This window comes from Archocentrus centrarchus, chromosome 24 (genome assembly GCF_007364275.1).
Source record: "Archocentrus centrarchus isolate MPI-CPG fArcCen1 chromosome 24, fArcCen1, whole genome shotgun sequence".
Taxonomy (NCBI): Eukaryota; Metazoa; Chordata; class Actinopteri; order Cichliformes; family Cichlidae; genus Archocentrus; species Archocentrus centrarchus.
Window position 1 is genome coordinate 33,703,965 of NC_044369.1, and position 12,597 is coordinate 33,716,561.

The following is a 12,597-nucleotide window of genomic DNA, read 5'->3' on the forward strand; positions in this document are numbered from 1 at the left end:
AAAGCAATTTTTAGAAGAGATGTTCCAAAAAAACCCCTAGTGGCAATATTGGGAGAAATACCTGAGGGAATGAATAGGAAGGCTGACAGATATCTTCTAAATATATTGCTCACAGCAGCATTGAAATGCATAACCATTAGATGGCTAAAACCAGAGCCCCCCACATATAACATATGGATCCAAAAAGTTTGGGATATTTATTTAATGGAGGAAATCACATATTCTCTAAGGCTTCAAAAAACAAATTTTAATACACGGTGGAGCCCTGTCATGCCCCTACTAATACAGTAATATACCCAGAGGCCTGCCCCTTGCATGCACTGTACACTTTTGGAAAATACCATTGAGAACAAGAATGCATGACCCAACCTACCCCAGAGGAATTCAAAAAATTATCTTTTACTGTTGTTTTGTTTCTTCCTGCTCTGCTTTGTTTTTTATCTCTCGTCACTTTACCTTTATTATTGTATTGTGTTCATTGCCATAATCTTTGACAACTCTATTGTTACCTTGCCTTCCCTCGCCAATTTCTAACGTGGAATGTTTGCAACTGCAAGAGAAGAATGAAGCTATGGAACAATGTCATTATTTGTGGCTAAAAATAAATAAAAATTAAGTTTAAAAAAAAAAAAAAAATTTCATGGCAAATGATCAAAATTCAGGGGGGCATAATGACCCCGCCCCCTTGGCAAAAACTCACCATTTTTTAGATTTAGATTCCCCTGGGGGTGTAGATTAAACAAGCCAAATATGACCTTGATAACATCTAAAACCTCTGAGTTATTAGAAAAAGTCTGAGGTTTGCAAATTGCCAAATTTGCATAATGAATTCAAAATGGCGGACTTCCTGTTGGGTTTAGGGCATGGCTCCAAGAGGATTTTTTTTGTGCGTCCGGATATGATACATATTTGTATGAAGTTTCATACATATAAGTATAATACAGCGGTGGGGCTCCAGCCATTTTGGATGGCCCTTGCCGGAAACCATTAAAATACTTAAAATTTCACGCACACCTGATGCGCATGCCAAATTTCATTAGTTTTTGAATATGATAAAGCCCCCAAAAAGGCAATTCATTGCGGAAAAGAATAATAAAAAACGAAGCAATTACAATAGGGCCTTCGCACGTTTCTTGCTCGGGCCCTAAAAACACTAATAAGGCAGCAACAGCCAAAATGTCCCACAGCTACATCAAGATTTTTCCTCCAGATTCTCCACTTCTCTGCCCTGTCCTGGGTGAAGCTCTGCTCCCAGCCATGGTCCTCTTGCTCTTCCTTAAGCACAGTTTGGTGCCAAAGATCCTTCTCTCCACACTCAGCACCTCCTCGTACAGGTCGGAGGGCTTCACGTCGAGCATGAAGGAGAAGAGCTGCAGCAGCCAGACGAAGGAGCGTGGCAGCATCACCTCCACCTCTGAATAATGGCTGGCTCTGCACCTGCAGAGGAGGAGAAGTCAGGATTAGGATTTCAGTTTTTAAATTTGTCCTGGGAACAGTTTACCTTTGGAAAATTCAGTGTTACATCCTGTTAGATCTTTTTCCCTCCTGGTTCCACGTTCACAGGTTTGAGGTCACCAAGGAAATCTTATTCAGCAAATTTAATCAAATAAAATCAAAACATCAACAAGCTAAGAAGCAACGATTCTGTCGGTGCAGTGATGAAATCCAGCTGTTTGATCTGCAGACAGCTTCAGCTTGGACTGGTTTGAGGGGTCACTCCTTGTAAAGCATCCTTCATCACACACAGAGCACCGACTCAGTGCTCCATCTCACATTTTCACTTCACTTTGTTCATCGTCCTGTTGGAGCAAACTGGCTCCAGTCAGTGAGTACGTCATGGAGCTCTATGCCAAAGACCTCATCCAGTCCAAATGTCCCACCAAAGAACCCCAAACCATCACATTTCTCCACCATGCTGACAGGTAGCTTCCTCCATCTCCTCACTTGTTCTCAGAGGTTCTTCCTGACACCTCAGACCTTGATCCCTTTGTTAAGACGTCGCTGTCTGCAGTCCTTCTGTCACCACCCCAGTCTCAGGTATGGATTATTCTGGAGATGGTTAAAGCCTTAAGATGCCCCAAACAAAGAGCATTTCTCTTAAACTGATCAGAACATACCTGAAGTGAAGCTCTCGTGCGAAGGTTTGTACTAGGGCTGCAACGATTCCTCGAGTAACTTGATTATAAAAAAATCCTCAACGCAAATTTGTTGCTTTGATGCTTCATTTAAATTCTGCAGCTCAGGTGTGTCCAGGTAAGCCGAGCATTTCACCCACATTAGCAGCATTAAAGTTCTGAACAGATCGTCATCCCCCCCAATCACCCATCACCTGTTTGGTACAGAGGGGCGCCGTCAAAATAATTTTATGCTTTAATCGCTGATTAGCGACTAAAAATAGACCTGCAGTACAAACGTATTTAGGAGGGCGCGAGTGAATAAAAAAAAGCATTACAGCATTAAGCAGCCCCCCGTTTTCCAACAAAAACACTGATAACACAGCAGCAGCTGGTTTTACGTGCAGTCTGTCTGCACATGCGCAACAAGCCTAAAGAGGCGGAGCCGTTACTGAGACGGTGAGCTCAGGTGGAGCGAAAGCAGCTCTGTTTATTCCTGTAACCACCTTAAAACCTTTACTTTGAAACAGCTGGAGGTCCTTCAACAACCACCTGATCAGTAAGTGAAGAAAAGAGAACTTTGTAGCTGCTCCATCCACCCTGTTTGTTTCACACAGAGAAACATCTGCAGAAGTTAAAATATGCTGATGAACTGTTAAAATGAAAAATAATTTCTTATCCGATTACTAGATTAATCGATGGAATAATCGATAGACTACTCAAATACTAAAAAAAAAAAAATTGTTGCAGCCCTAGAGTGTACTACTCCCTTACTCCTCCACAATTATTCTTCTGGCCTGAAAAAGTGAAATATTTTACTGGATTAGTTCATAAGCGAGTCTGTGTCAGACTGATGTTCATGTTTTTCTCCTCTGTGAAAAGAGCAGTACACGTCAGTGTGAGATCCTCGGCTTTCTTTGCTTCAGTCATTTTCACACTGACTGTTTGAGGGAATTTTAACAGCATGAAAGTGTGTGACTGAACACTGAATTCACCGATGAGTAATTTAAACCGTTTCTGATCATTTCAATGTTTTCTTTTGAATTTAAAACATCAGCGACACATTCAGGCCGCGTCAAAGTGTGCCGGGCCTTCGCTCATTTCATCCACATGTGAGATCAGCCTCTTCACATCATAACCTGACACTGAAAGCTGCGACCGACTCACCGGCGGCAGTGTCTGAGCGCTGGGTGCCAGCACCTGCCATTCAAAGGAGTCAGCAAGTCGTCTTTCAGGGTCAGGACCCCGTCCAGCTTCATGTGGTGCAGATGGGGGCCGTCTGATCCCTCCTTGTCCCCCCAACAGAAACTGAAGCTCGATGGTCCCACTTCCTGGATGCCTGCCGGACAGGAAGTCAATTTCGCGAAACACAGGTGGACCTGCTCTGCGATTCCTGCACAATCAGAAAGAAAATGTCACGTCAGGATAGCTCCCACACGCTCCGGTTTCTTTCTTCTGAAGTACTTCATTTATTCCAACTTAAAAGGACAGGAAGCAGCACGGAGAAATGAATAACCTGGAAGTGACAGCTTACTTTCACAATAAGAAAGATCATTTAATTTCTTACTTTTCTTTTTAATCACCAAATATTTGTTTCTCCCGGTCAGGAAAATGGGTTTCTTTGCCTTCCACTGCCGCCTGGTGATGAAACATATCAGTGATAAAAACACTGAAACATAACCAGGTGCAGACAGACACCTTTGACCTTCAGCCTCCCTGCTGATTTAATCAGCGAGATCAGAGAAAGAAGTGGTCACAAATCACAAAGAAAAACAGGAGCAGCGATTCAGCAGCTTCAAATGTCTTCATGCTGCAGCTGCCAGAGAGTCAGAAACAAACAACTTACAGACTTCCTGTCTGCACAGACGCTGAAGACGGCACGCTTTAAATCAGGACTAAAACCCGATTCTACACAAAGATCACCTGACCTTAGGACGAGTCACTGATGTGTTACCTGGCGGTGTCCTGGTTTCTCCTCTGCTGAGCTCGAATCAGAGCAGCCTGCATCAGCTTGTACCATCTCCTCAGGTTAAACATGTCACCTGCTGAGCAGCAGAAACAAACAGTAAGCTGAGGCCACGCCCACAAGGGGTCAGAGTTCAAAAGAGCAGAACAGTTCTGAGAGCAGACAGGCTGTCATCTGTATACAGTCTTCTCAAAGATGCAGACAAACAGTTACTCATTGATTTTTGATTATGTAATCAAACAGCTAGTCTCATCTTCTAATCTCTGAGCAGACACCCCCGCCAGCTAACGTCCACCAATCAGTGACATCACCAAATGACAAAGGATCAGCTGACGGGTCTTCACATCAGGTCAGTCAGCTAACTTGACTTTAGTGAAGCCAAAGCGGAGACCAACACGCAACCATTTAAAGAAAGATCTGAACTGAACACTGACCTGAGCTGCTCTGCTGAACATCATTGGACAGATCCCTGAAAGACACAAACCAGCCTGAGTCACATGGAGCAGCACGCAGGGAGCCCCCCAGGAGACCATCTCACGGCGTGGAGGTGTACCTACCACTCTGTGTGGTCATCCAGGCCGAAGAACAGCTTCATGGTGATGATGATGAGGGCGGCTGCTTGCAAGTCATACTGCGGCAGAGCAGGGTGCGAATGCGGGTCAAACGTGTGGAGCGTTTCGTCTGCCATACCAGTGAGTTCCATCAGCCTGCAGACCCAGGGGTGGAGCTCATCTGACAGGACAAAGGTAAGCACAGGTAGACCTGGTTAGCATTTGCATGTAAAGGGTCTCCTGCAGTGGTCAATACCAGCGGACCACGACAGTGGTTCTGTTACCGGGCAGGTTGGCGTCGGTCAGGTACCGCAGGGTGAGCAGCGCCGGGTGCAGCAGAGTCTGCGGGCCAATTGGAGGAAAAGCAGGAAGCTGCAGGAACTGAACAAGAGTCTCGGTCTCCTTGCGAAGGGACCGATGAGACGGGACCGTCTACGGAAACCAGGTGAGAGCGAAGTCAGGAAGTCAGACAGGTAATAAACAAGACAGCAGCTAGAGGGATGCAGGCCGGCCCTGGACCTGCAGGTTTCTGACCTCGCTTCTGAAGAGGACGGCATCTCTCCCCGAGACCTTTATCTCTTCAGGAAGCTGTTCATGGGCATTCACGTACGGGACGTGACCCTCGTTCACCAGCCTGAGAAACAACACAACCACAACTTCAAGGACTTTCTAGACTTGATCCCACTGTAACATTGTACTTGAGCTGGGTGGTACAGACACTATATTTTTTTAATATATATTTCATATTCCTGTCCAGGTGTTACCTGAGCAGGTCGCTGAGTGTCAGCGCCTCACGGCTCCACACCAGAGCCAGGTAGATCAGAGCCAGCATCTTCTTCATGTTCAGCAGACTCTGGCTCCGCCTCTTCCTGGCCGACAGATAGGTGGAGGCTTCTGAGGAGCCTGATAAATCCCCGGAGCTCTCTGAGGGTTAAAAGAGTCGTTCAGGAAACCACGTCCGTCATTCATCACATGATCATTACTGTCTTACTAAACAGGTGTTTTTATAGGCACCGACTGTCACACCAAGGCCTCGCCGCCGTACCTGCGTTTGAGTTGGCGGTGCTCGGCGGGTTTGACTCGCCATCTGTGAACGACTCGACGGCACCCTCTGAGTCTGAGTCCACGGCTCCCTGAGGAGAGAGGAGACACGGCAGAGAGACAGGAGAAATCTGAAACCTTTAAACTGTTTCCTAACACTAAAAGATTGGTTTAGGTTAAAATACATAAAACTAATTAAAAATTAAATTAAAACATAAAATAAACTCAGTAAAACAGGAAAAAGTAAATTAAAAAAAAACTCAAAATTAATAAAATGTATAAAAATTATTAGAAAATACAATAAAATGCAAAATTGTTTGAAATACAAAAGAAAATAAAATTTATGAAGCAATTAAAAATGTAAAAACAAAATAAAATGATTAAATAGAAAAACAGTCCAATATAAAAGAAAATGAAACACAAGTTAAAAAGTTATATTTTAATTATTTATTTCCCAGAGGCGAGTTTAATATCAAAACAGGAACCAAAAATAGAAAAGAGAAAAATATCAAATGTACTAAAACGTATGAATTGAACACTATGAAATAAAAAATACATGGAATAAAAATCTGAAATGGAAAATGGTAAAAAGTAAAGAAAAAGCAGTTTTTAAGGGAGGGACCTCCACCGCAGCCTCGTGGTTACTCACCACTCTGAGCCTGTAGCTCATCACGGGGTCATGGGTGTACGCCTGGCGGCTCCTTTGCAGGTAACGCCTCCACAGCAGACTCAGCACGTCATCCTGAAACAGGGAAACCAGTGAGGCCTCTGATTGGACGCTCTGCGTGCGTGCAGGTTAACAGAGAGGAGGCGGACCTTAAAGTGAGGACGGACTCCTAGCCTGAGGAGAGCGTCGGCCTGGTTCTTCAGGATGAACTGGAACCCCTCGCAGATCATCCACACATGACCGCGCTCTGAGAAACAGCAGAAACCTCAGTTTAACAGGATGTGACATAGACGGCGCTCCAGCTTCACGTCATCCTTTTATTTTGGCGTCTAAAGAGGCGTTCCTCAGACACTGACCGGACTTCTTGGTTCGGAGTCCTCTGATGCTTGACACCCTGCTGGACACCCGCAAGAAGGACATGTCCACCACCTCCCTGGTCCTCTGAGGACATAGCCACATGTTAGACAAGAGGGAAAATGACAGGAGAACAACGATGTGTCGCTCACCGTTCCTCCTCCTCCTCCTCCTCGCTGCCACACGGTCGCCACACGGTCACGGAGCAGCATCCTAACGCCCGCTTATGAGTCTAATGCTCTCACTGAAGCTCTTTTGCATGTAAATATTGAACTCCAAACCCTAAACTTTGAACCCTCTCGGGTATAATCAACAGTTTTTCACTACTTTTGATTTTATCTTCATATTTCACCTTAAACACCGTTTGCCTTGTCTGGTGTCATTCTCTTCAGCACAACCTCACAGGTGTGAGTATAAAGTTATTTTTACATTTTGATATACAGTAATCCCTCGCTACTTCCCTTTTCGTGGCCTCGCAGGTTTTCAATCAATATTAGTGTAAAATATTTATTGCGGTATTTTCGCTGTTTCGCAGGTATTTGCGGTACTCGTTCTTCACATGCGTAGTACGTGTTGTACAGTAATGTATATATTTGGTGTATAAATGTGTGGGGAGGGTTTATAAAAACTTAAAATAGTGTATAACAACTAAAATAATGTATAAGTATTAAAATAAATATAGTGTCCTTACTTTGTGGATTTTCACTTATCGCAGGTGGTCCTGGAACGTAACACCCGCGATAAGTGAGGGATTACTGTACTGCATTAACACACTGGACCTGAAATCCCACAAAAACGTAAAATCTGAGTAGAAAAAAAAAGGTTGATTTTTTTTTTTTTACTGTGAAAAATCACAAATATGTTTAACAAACTATTTTTAAAACTTGAACTACAAACATAAGTTGTAATTTTCAAAAAATTATGCACATACTTAGCAAACAACCAATAGGGAAGAGGATGTCATGATATTTTTTGTGTGTTTTTTTTGCTCCTGCTACTGAAAATCCAGTTTTTACTGTTTTCTCCTGCACGAAATGCCAGGATAATATGTAGGCAAAGGCATGACGTAGATCAGTGGTTCCCAAAGTCAAGAAACCAGAAGATTCCACCCCTCCAACACACACACACACACACACACACACACACACACACACACACACACACACACACACACACACACACACACACACACACACACACACACACCTGTTAGTGCTGGCCTGTGAAAGTGACGCCTTTCTTTACTCTCATCAAAGTTCAAGAGAAAGTGATGCATTTCCTTGAAATGTGGCTCCAACTTCAGATCCAGTCACTGACTTCTTGTCCCTCCCCCATTCTGATAACAGCCTCAAACTCTCACAACCTGTGTGGCAAAAAAGCAACACTGTCCCCTGCTGACACCCAGCAGTACTGCACCTGCTCGGCATTGTGCTTTAAATGGGTTCAAGTTTTCAGACTGGCGCGATGATGTCATCGATCTGTGACAGTCACTCTGTGATTTTTATCTCGCTTAATTCACTGATGCACTGAATTAATCAGATTATTACAGGTTTGCTGCTGCGTGTTAACTGCACACACACAAGCTCACACCTACCCTTCTATTTGCTTTGATGTGTGTGTGTGTGTCGCAGCTACTCTGATCCATCTTAGGGCTCCTGCACACTTCGCCGTGGTCATGCGCACAGCCTACAGACAGCTTTGCAGGTGTTTCAGATTTGCACAGCATCGTTATGTGCTGCTGGGTTTTTGGAAGACGGCACGCAGCAAAGTGAAGCACGCTTGTGTAGTCGTATACCTGCACAAACAGACAAATCATGTACTGTAAACCAGCGATGAGGACACAGGTGGTGCCTTTCTGACTGCGTTATGTGAACGTCGGTGCTTGCACAGATGTTTCACAGCTGAAAATCACAGACAGGCTTCTGCTGTTTTATGTTAGCCCTGTTGCGTTGGTTTGTGTAGGCACTTTCCTACATAGAGACCACACAAATGTGCTCCACTTTCACTTCAGCTCTTTGTGTGTTAGAACACTGCTGTCTCTTAGGTCAGATGGAGGAGCAGGAGCCCACAGATGGTCCGACCACATACAGGCATCTGATCAGCCCCTTTACGGGCTGATCAGATGATGATGATGATGATGATGATGATGATGATGATCTTACCTCAATCACATTGTGGCAGGCCCTGCAGTAGAAGCGACCCTCATCTGAAATCCCCCAGTCCACCGCTGAACACTGAGCACAGGGCACCGTGTACTCAGCCTGAACACACACACACACACACACACACACACACACACACGTATTAATGTTCAGGTGTTTGTTTAAAATATTTCACTGAAAAAAAAGAATTTAAAAAGGTCCTGAACAGCAGGTGGATGTTTTGGTCTCCACGTGTTTATTAAGTTTATAACAAACAGACATGACGTCACCCTTAACAGCCAGCTCTCTAACAGCCTGTCAGAGCTTTTTATGGGAAATAAAAATAAACCTCCAGCTTCCACACTGAGCCAGAACACTCCAAACCGCATTAGGGAAGAAGCTATACATTTGTCACAAATTACTCCTAAGTATCGCTTTAACTTAAAGGCTGTTTTGAAACTGAGTAATTCGGCCGCTCAGCAACTTCCATTTGAAGTAAACCCCGTGCTAACGGATTTTAAATGAAGGGAACAGTTATTAAATATGTGCCGATGGCGCAATTAGCTGCTGCAGAGCCACATAAACCTGCTGAAACGTCTGAAGTTGAAGTTGGAGACTCAGTTTATTGGGAATCATCAGAAAACTCGAAAATTGTGAGCGGACCTGGTGTTTGCGCCTGAACAAGCTAACACCAGCGCTCGCTGTTAGCAGCGTAAAATGAGCCAAAGCCTTCCTGACAGCACCGGAAACGCGAAGCGGGACTCACCGTGTATTCGTCATCCATTCCGCAGCTTTAAAAATCTGCAGCTTGAAAGTGAAACTTTGGATTTTATCTGCTAACCCTTGTTAGCCCGGTTCACATGGCTGCTGTTTCTTCTTCCTGCTCAGTCCTAGCAGACTGAAGACCTCTCTGCTGCCACCACAGGCCGGAATATGAACTGCACCAGCACTCAGCAGCTTACCAACAATCAAACATCTTTGTAATTTAAGAAATTAATTTTTAAAAAATCACTTGATAAATATGACACTTATTGTTACTTCTCCTGAATTATTATCATTTTATTTTTTGTTGCTTTGTGTTCGTAAATCCTCTTCCTCCCCTTTCTCCGGATGGTGATGATGATGATGATGATAAAGAGTTCCTGATGTTCCTTCATTTTTTTCCCCAACTTTATTTATCAAAGTGGACTGTTTACAGAGGAAAATCAACATATAATAATTAGGGATGCACCGATCCGATATTCAGTATCGGTATCGGTCCGATCCAGGCCTAAATTACTGGATCAGATATCGGAAAGAAATAAAAAATGCAATCCGATCCGGTCCGACCCACATTAGCTGGATTGCAGTTCTCCGTCTTCTTCTTCTTGTGGGTTTGCGGTTGACCAAACCAGCTTAAAGCTGCATTACCGCCATCTACCGGAATGTAGTGGGATCAGGAAACAACCCCCTCAGTTCTCCGTCGCGACAGATTCCCTTTGACACTGATCGCTGACACGTTTTTCCGCCTCCACCGTGCTCTGCGTGTTTGTGCGTTGTGCTCGCTGTGCTGAGAACTTCAGCTGTTATTTTTTTCTCTGCTTCAGCTCCCGGACATACTGATAGCGAGCTAGTGATTGTCCGGTACCGGAAGGACCCCTTCCCCGTCAAAATATTTTTTATACTTTAATCCCTGATTAGTGACTAAATATAGACCTGCAGTAGAAACGTATTTAGGAGAATGCTTGTGAATATAAAGCATTACAAGATTGCGCTCACTTAGCCCCCTGTTTTTCAACATAAACACAGATGACGCAACAGCAGCAGTCAGCTGATTTACTGCAGTCTGTCTGCACAAAGAGGCGGAGCCGGTGAGCTCAGATGGAGCGGAAGAAAGTTTTCTCCCTGTAACCTCAACTAAACCTTTACTGGGAAACAGCTGGAGGTCCTTCATCAACCAGCTGATCAGTAAGTGAAGAAAAGAGAACTTTGCAGCTGCTCCATCCACCCTGTTTGTTTCACACAGGGAAAAAGTGCAGTACAGAAGTTAAAATATGAAGATGAACTGTTAATGTGAAAAAAGTATTTCTTATCCAGTTACTCGGGTAATTGGTGGTATAATTGATTGAATACTTGATTACTAAATTAAGCGATAGTTGCAGCCCTACTGAAATTTGCAACATGCCATAAGCCAATGCATCACCTTCGCATATAGGAACAACAGGATTCAGGTGATAGAGCGATTGTTGTAAGTAAGTAAAGTTTATTTATTTAGTGTTTTTCACAGACAGAAAGTCACAAAGTGCTGTACAATAATTAAAACACAATATAAAAAAACCCAAAAAAACCAGATAAAACACCGTGTTAAAAACATATTAACATTACCATATTAAAAGTCAACAGAAAGTCTGGTTAAACAGAAAGGTTTTCAACTATTTTTTAAGACTCCACAGAGTCGGCTAAAAGGAGCTGGAGTGGTAAACAGTTCCAGAGCTTTGGCACCACTGCCTGAAAAGCTCTGCCCCTCCCTGGTTCTTAGTCTCGTACGTGGGATAACTAAAAGAGTTTGATTTTGTTGTGTGTGAGACTGTTGACGTATGTAAAATGTATCCAGGTATTTGAAATCAATTTTTTTTTTGTTTTTTTTAAAAAAAGATCGGATTTGTATCGGTATCGGCAGATAAAATATCGGTAAAATATATCGTGCCATCCCTAATAATAATTCTGTATATAATGGTTAATAATAAACAGCCAAAAGCAATAAATGTATTAGCTAAGGGAAAGAGAAGGCAATGCTACGGGGATTAGGGGTTATAAGAATACAGTCAAAGCAGAACATTTCTCATTGGTTTTAAGTGTCTTTAAATGTCCGAATTTATTGTTTGACCTCATTATGAAAAGCAGTAAAGCATGGTTTCCTTCCAGAGTATTTGCTAGAACGACTGTGATGTTTTGACATTAATAGAAAATTTATCGAGTAGACAGAATTGGTTTTTGTATTTGTGCTTTTCAAAGAGGCCAAACGACACATTCTTCATGTTTGTATTAAAGCGGATTTGATGAGGTCAGAGGTTATAAATAGATGCCAGATGTCGCTATGATTCTCTTACACAAGCCGGACCACACACATACGCACGCGCACTGATTGATTGATTGGTTGATTGACTGATGTCACTGATCGTCCTCCGGCTGATGACCTGGTATCAATCACTGTCACGCGGGTTTTGTTCCGCGAGTTTCGCGAACTCGCAGTGTGTTTGACTCGCGGGCTGGTTAAGCTCGCGACAATACAAGCACAAACGGAAAACGGGTTTTCAAAATAAAGCTTTGGGATTAACGGGAGATTAAAATCACTTTCTTTGTAAATCATTTTTAATAGAATAGAATAGAATGCCTTTATTGTCATTATACAGGATGTACAATGAGAATGGAGGGCCACTCTTGTTCAGTGCCATGCAATAGAAAGTCAAACTTTCTAAAATATAAAATATAAAACTTCTAAAAATATACAGAAAATAAAACAGCATGCATAAAATATACAGAAAACAAAATGTATAAAAAATACAGAAAATGAGAATGTATAAAAAATATATACGTTGTAACAAATAAAATAAGTCAACAGAAGCTTTAATTATTCCATTATTAATAAAAGTACACAAGGACCACAAAACACAAAGTTAACACGTTAAAAAATTAACAATACTCTTTGATTGTTTGTGTTATTTATTTACGTTAAACTGAATTTTTACATTGAAATACAGATATTTATTTCATAAATAAATAT

The 12,597-nt window shown here is 42.8% G+C and overlaps 1 protein-coding gene across 1 annotated transcript; it reads right to left on the reverse strand.

Annotated features, from left to right (window-relative positions):
- Nucleotides 1-277: 277 nt before the first annotated feature.
- taf1b (TATA box binding protein (Tbp)-associated factor, RNA polymerase I, B) lies at nucleotides 278-9,730 on the reverse strand. The gene is made up of 15 exons (XM_030722313.1): nucleotides 9,601-9,730; nucleotides 8,856-8,954; nucleotides 6,696-6,780; nucleotides 6,489-6,586; nucleotides 6,322-6,414; nucleotides 5,677-5,764; nucleotides 5,396-5,555; nucleotides 5,166-5,265; nucleotides 4,916-5,063; nucleotides 4,638-4,812; nucleotides 4,515-4,549; nucleotides 4,069-4,159; nucleotides 3,682-3,752; nucleotides 3,282-3,507; nucleotides 278-1,437 (listed from the first exon to the last, which is right to left on the reverse strand). Exons 1-15 carry the CDS (start codon nucleotides 9,616-9,618, stop codon nucleotides 1,188-1,190), a joined length of 1,737 nt encoding a protein of 578 aa, XP_030578173.1. The 5' UTR covers nucleotides 9,619-9,730; the 3' UTR covers nucleotides 278-1,187.
- Between the last annotated feature and the right edge of the window lie 2,867 nt (nucleotides 9,731-12,597).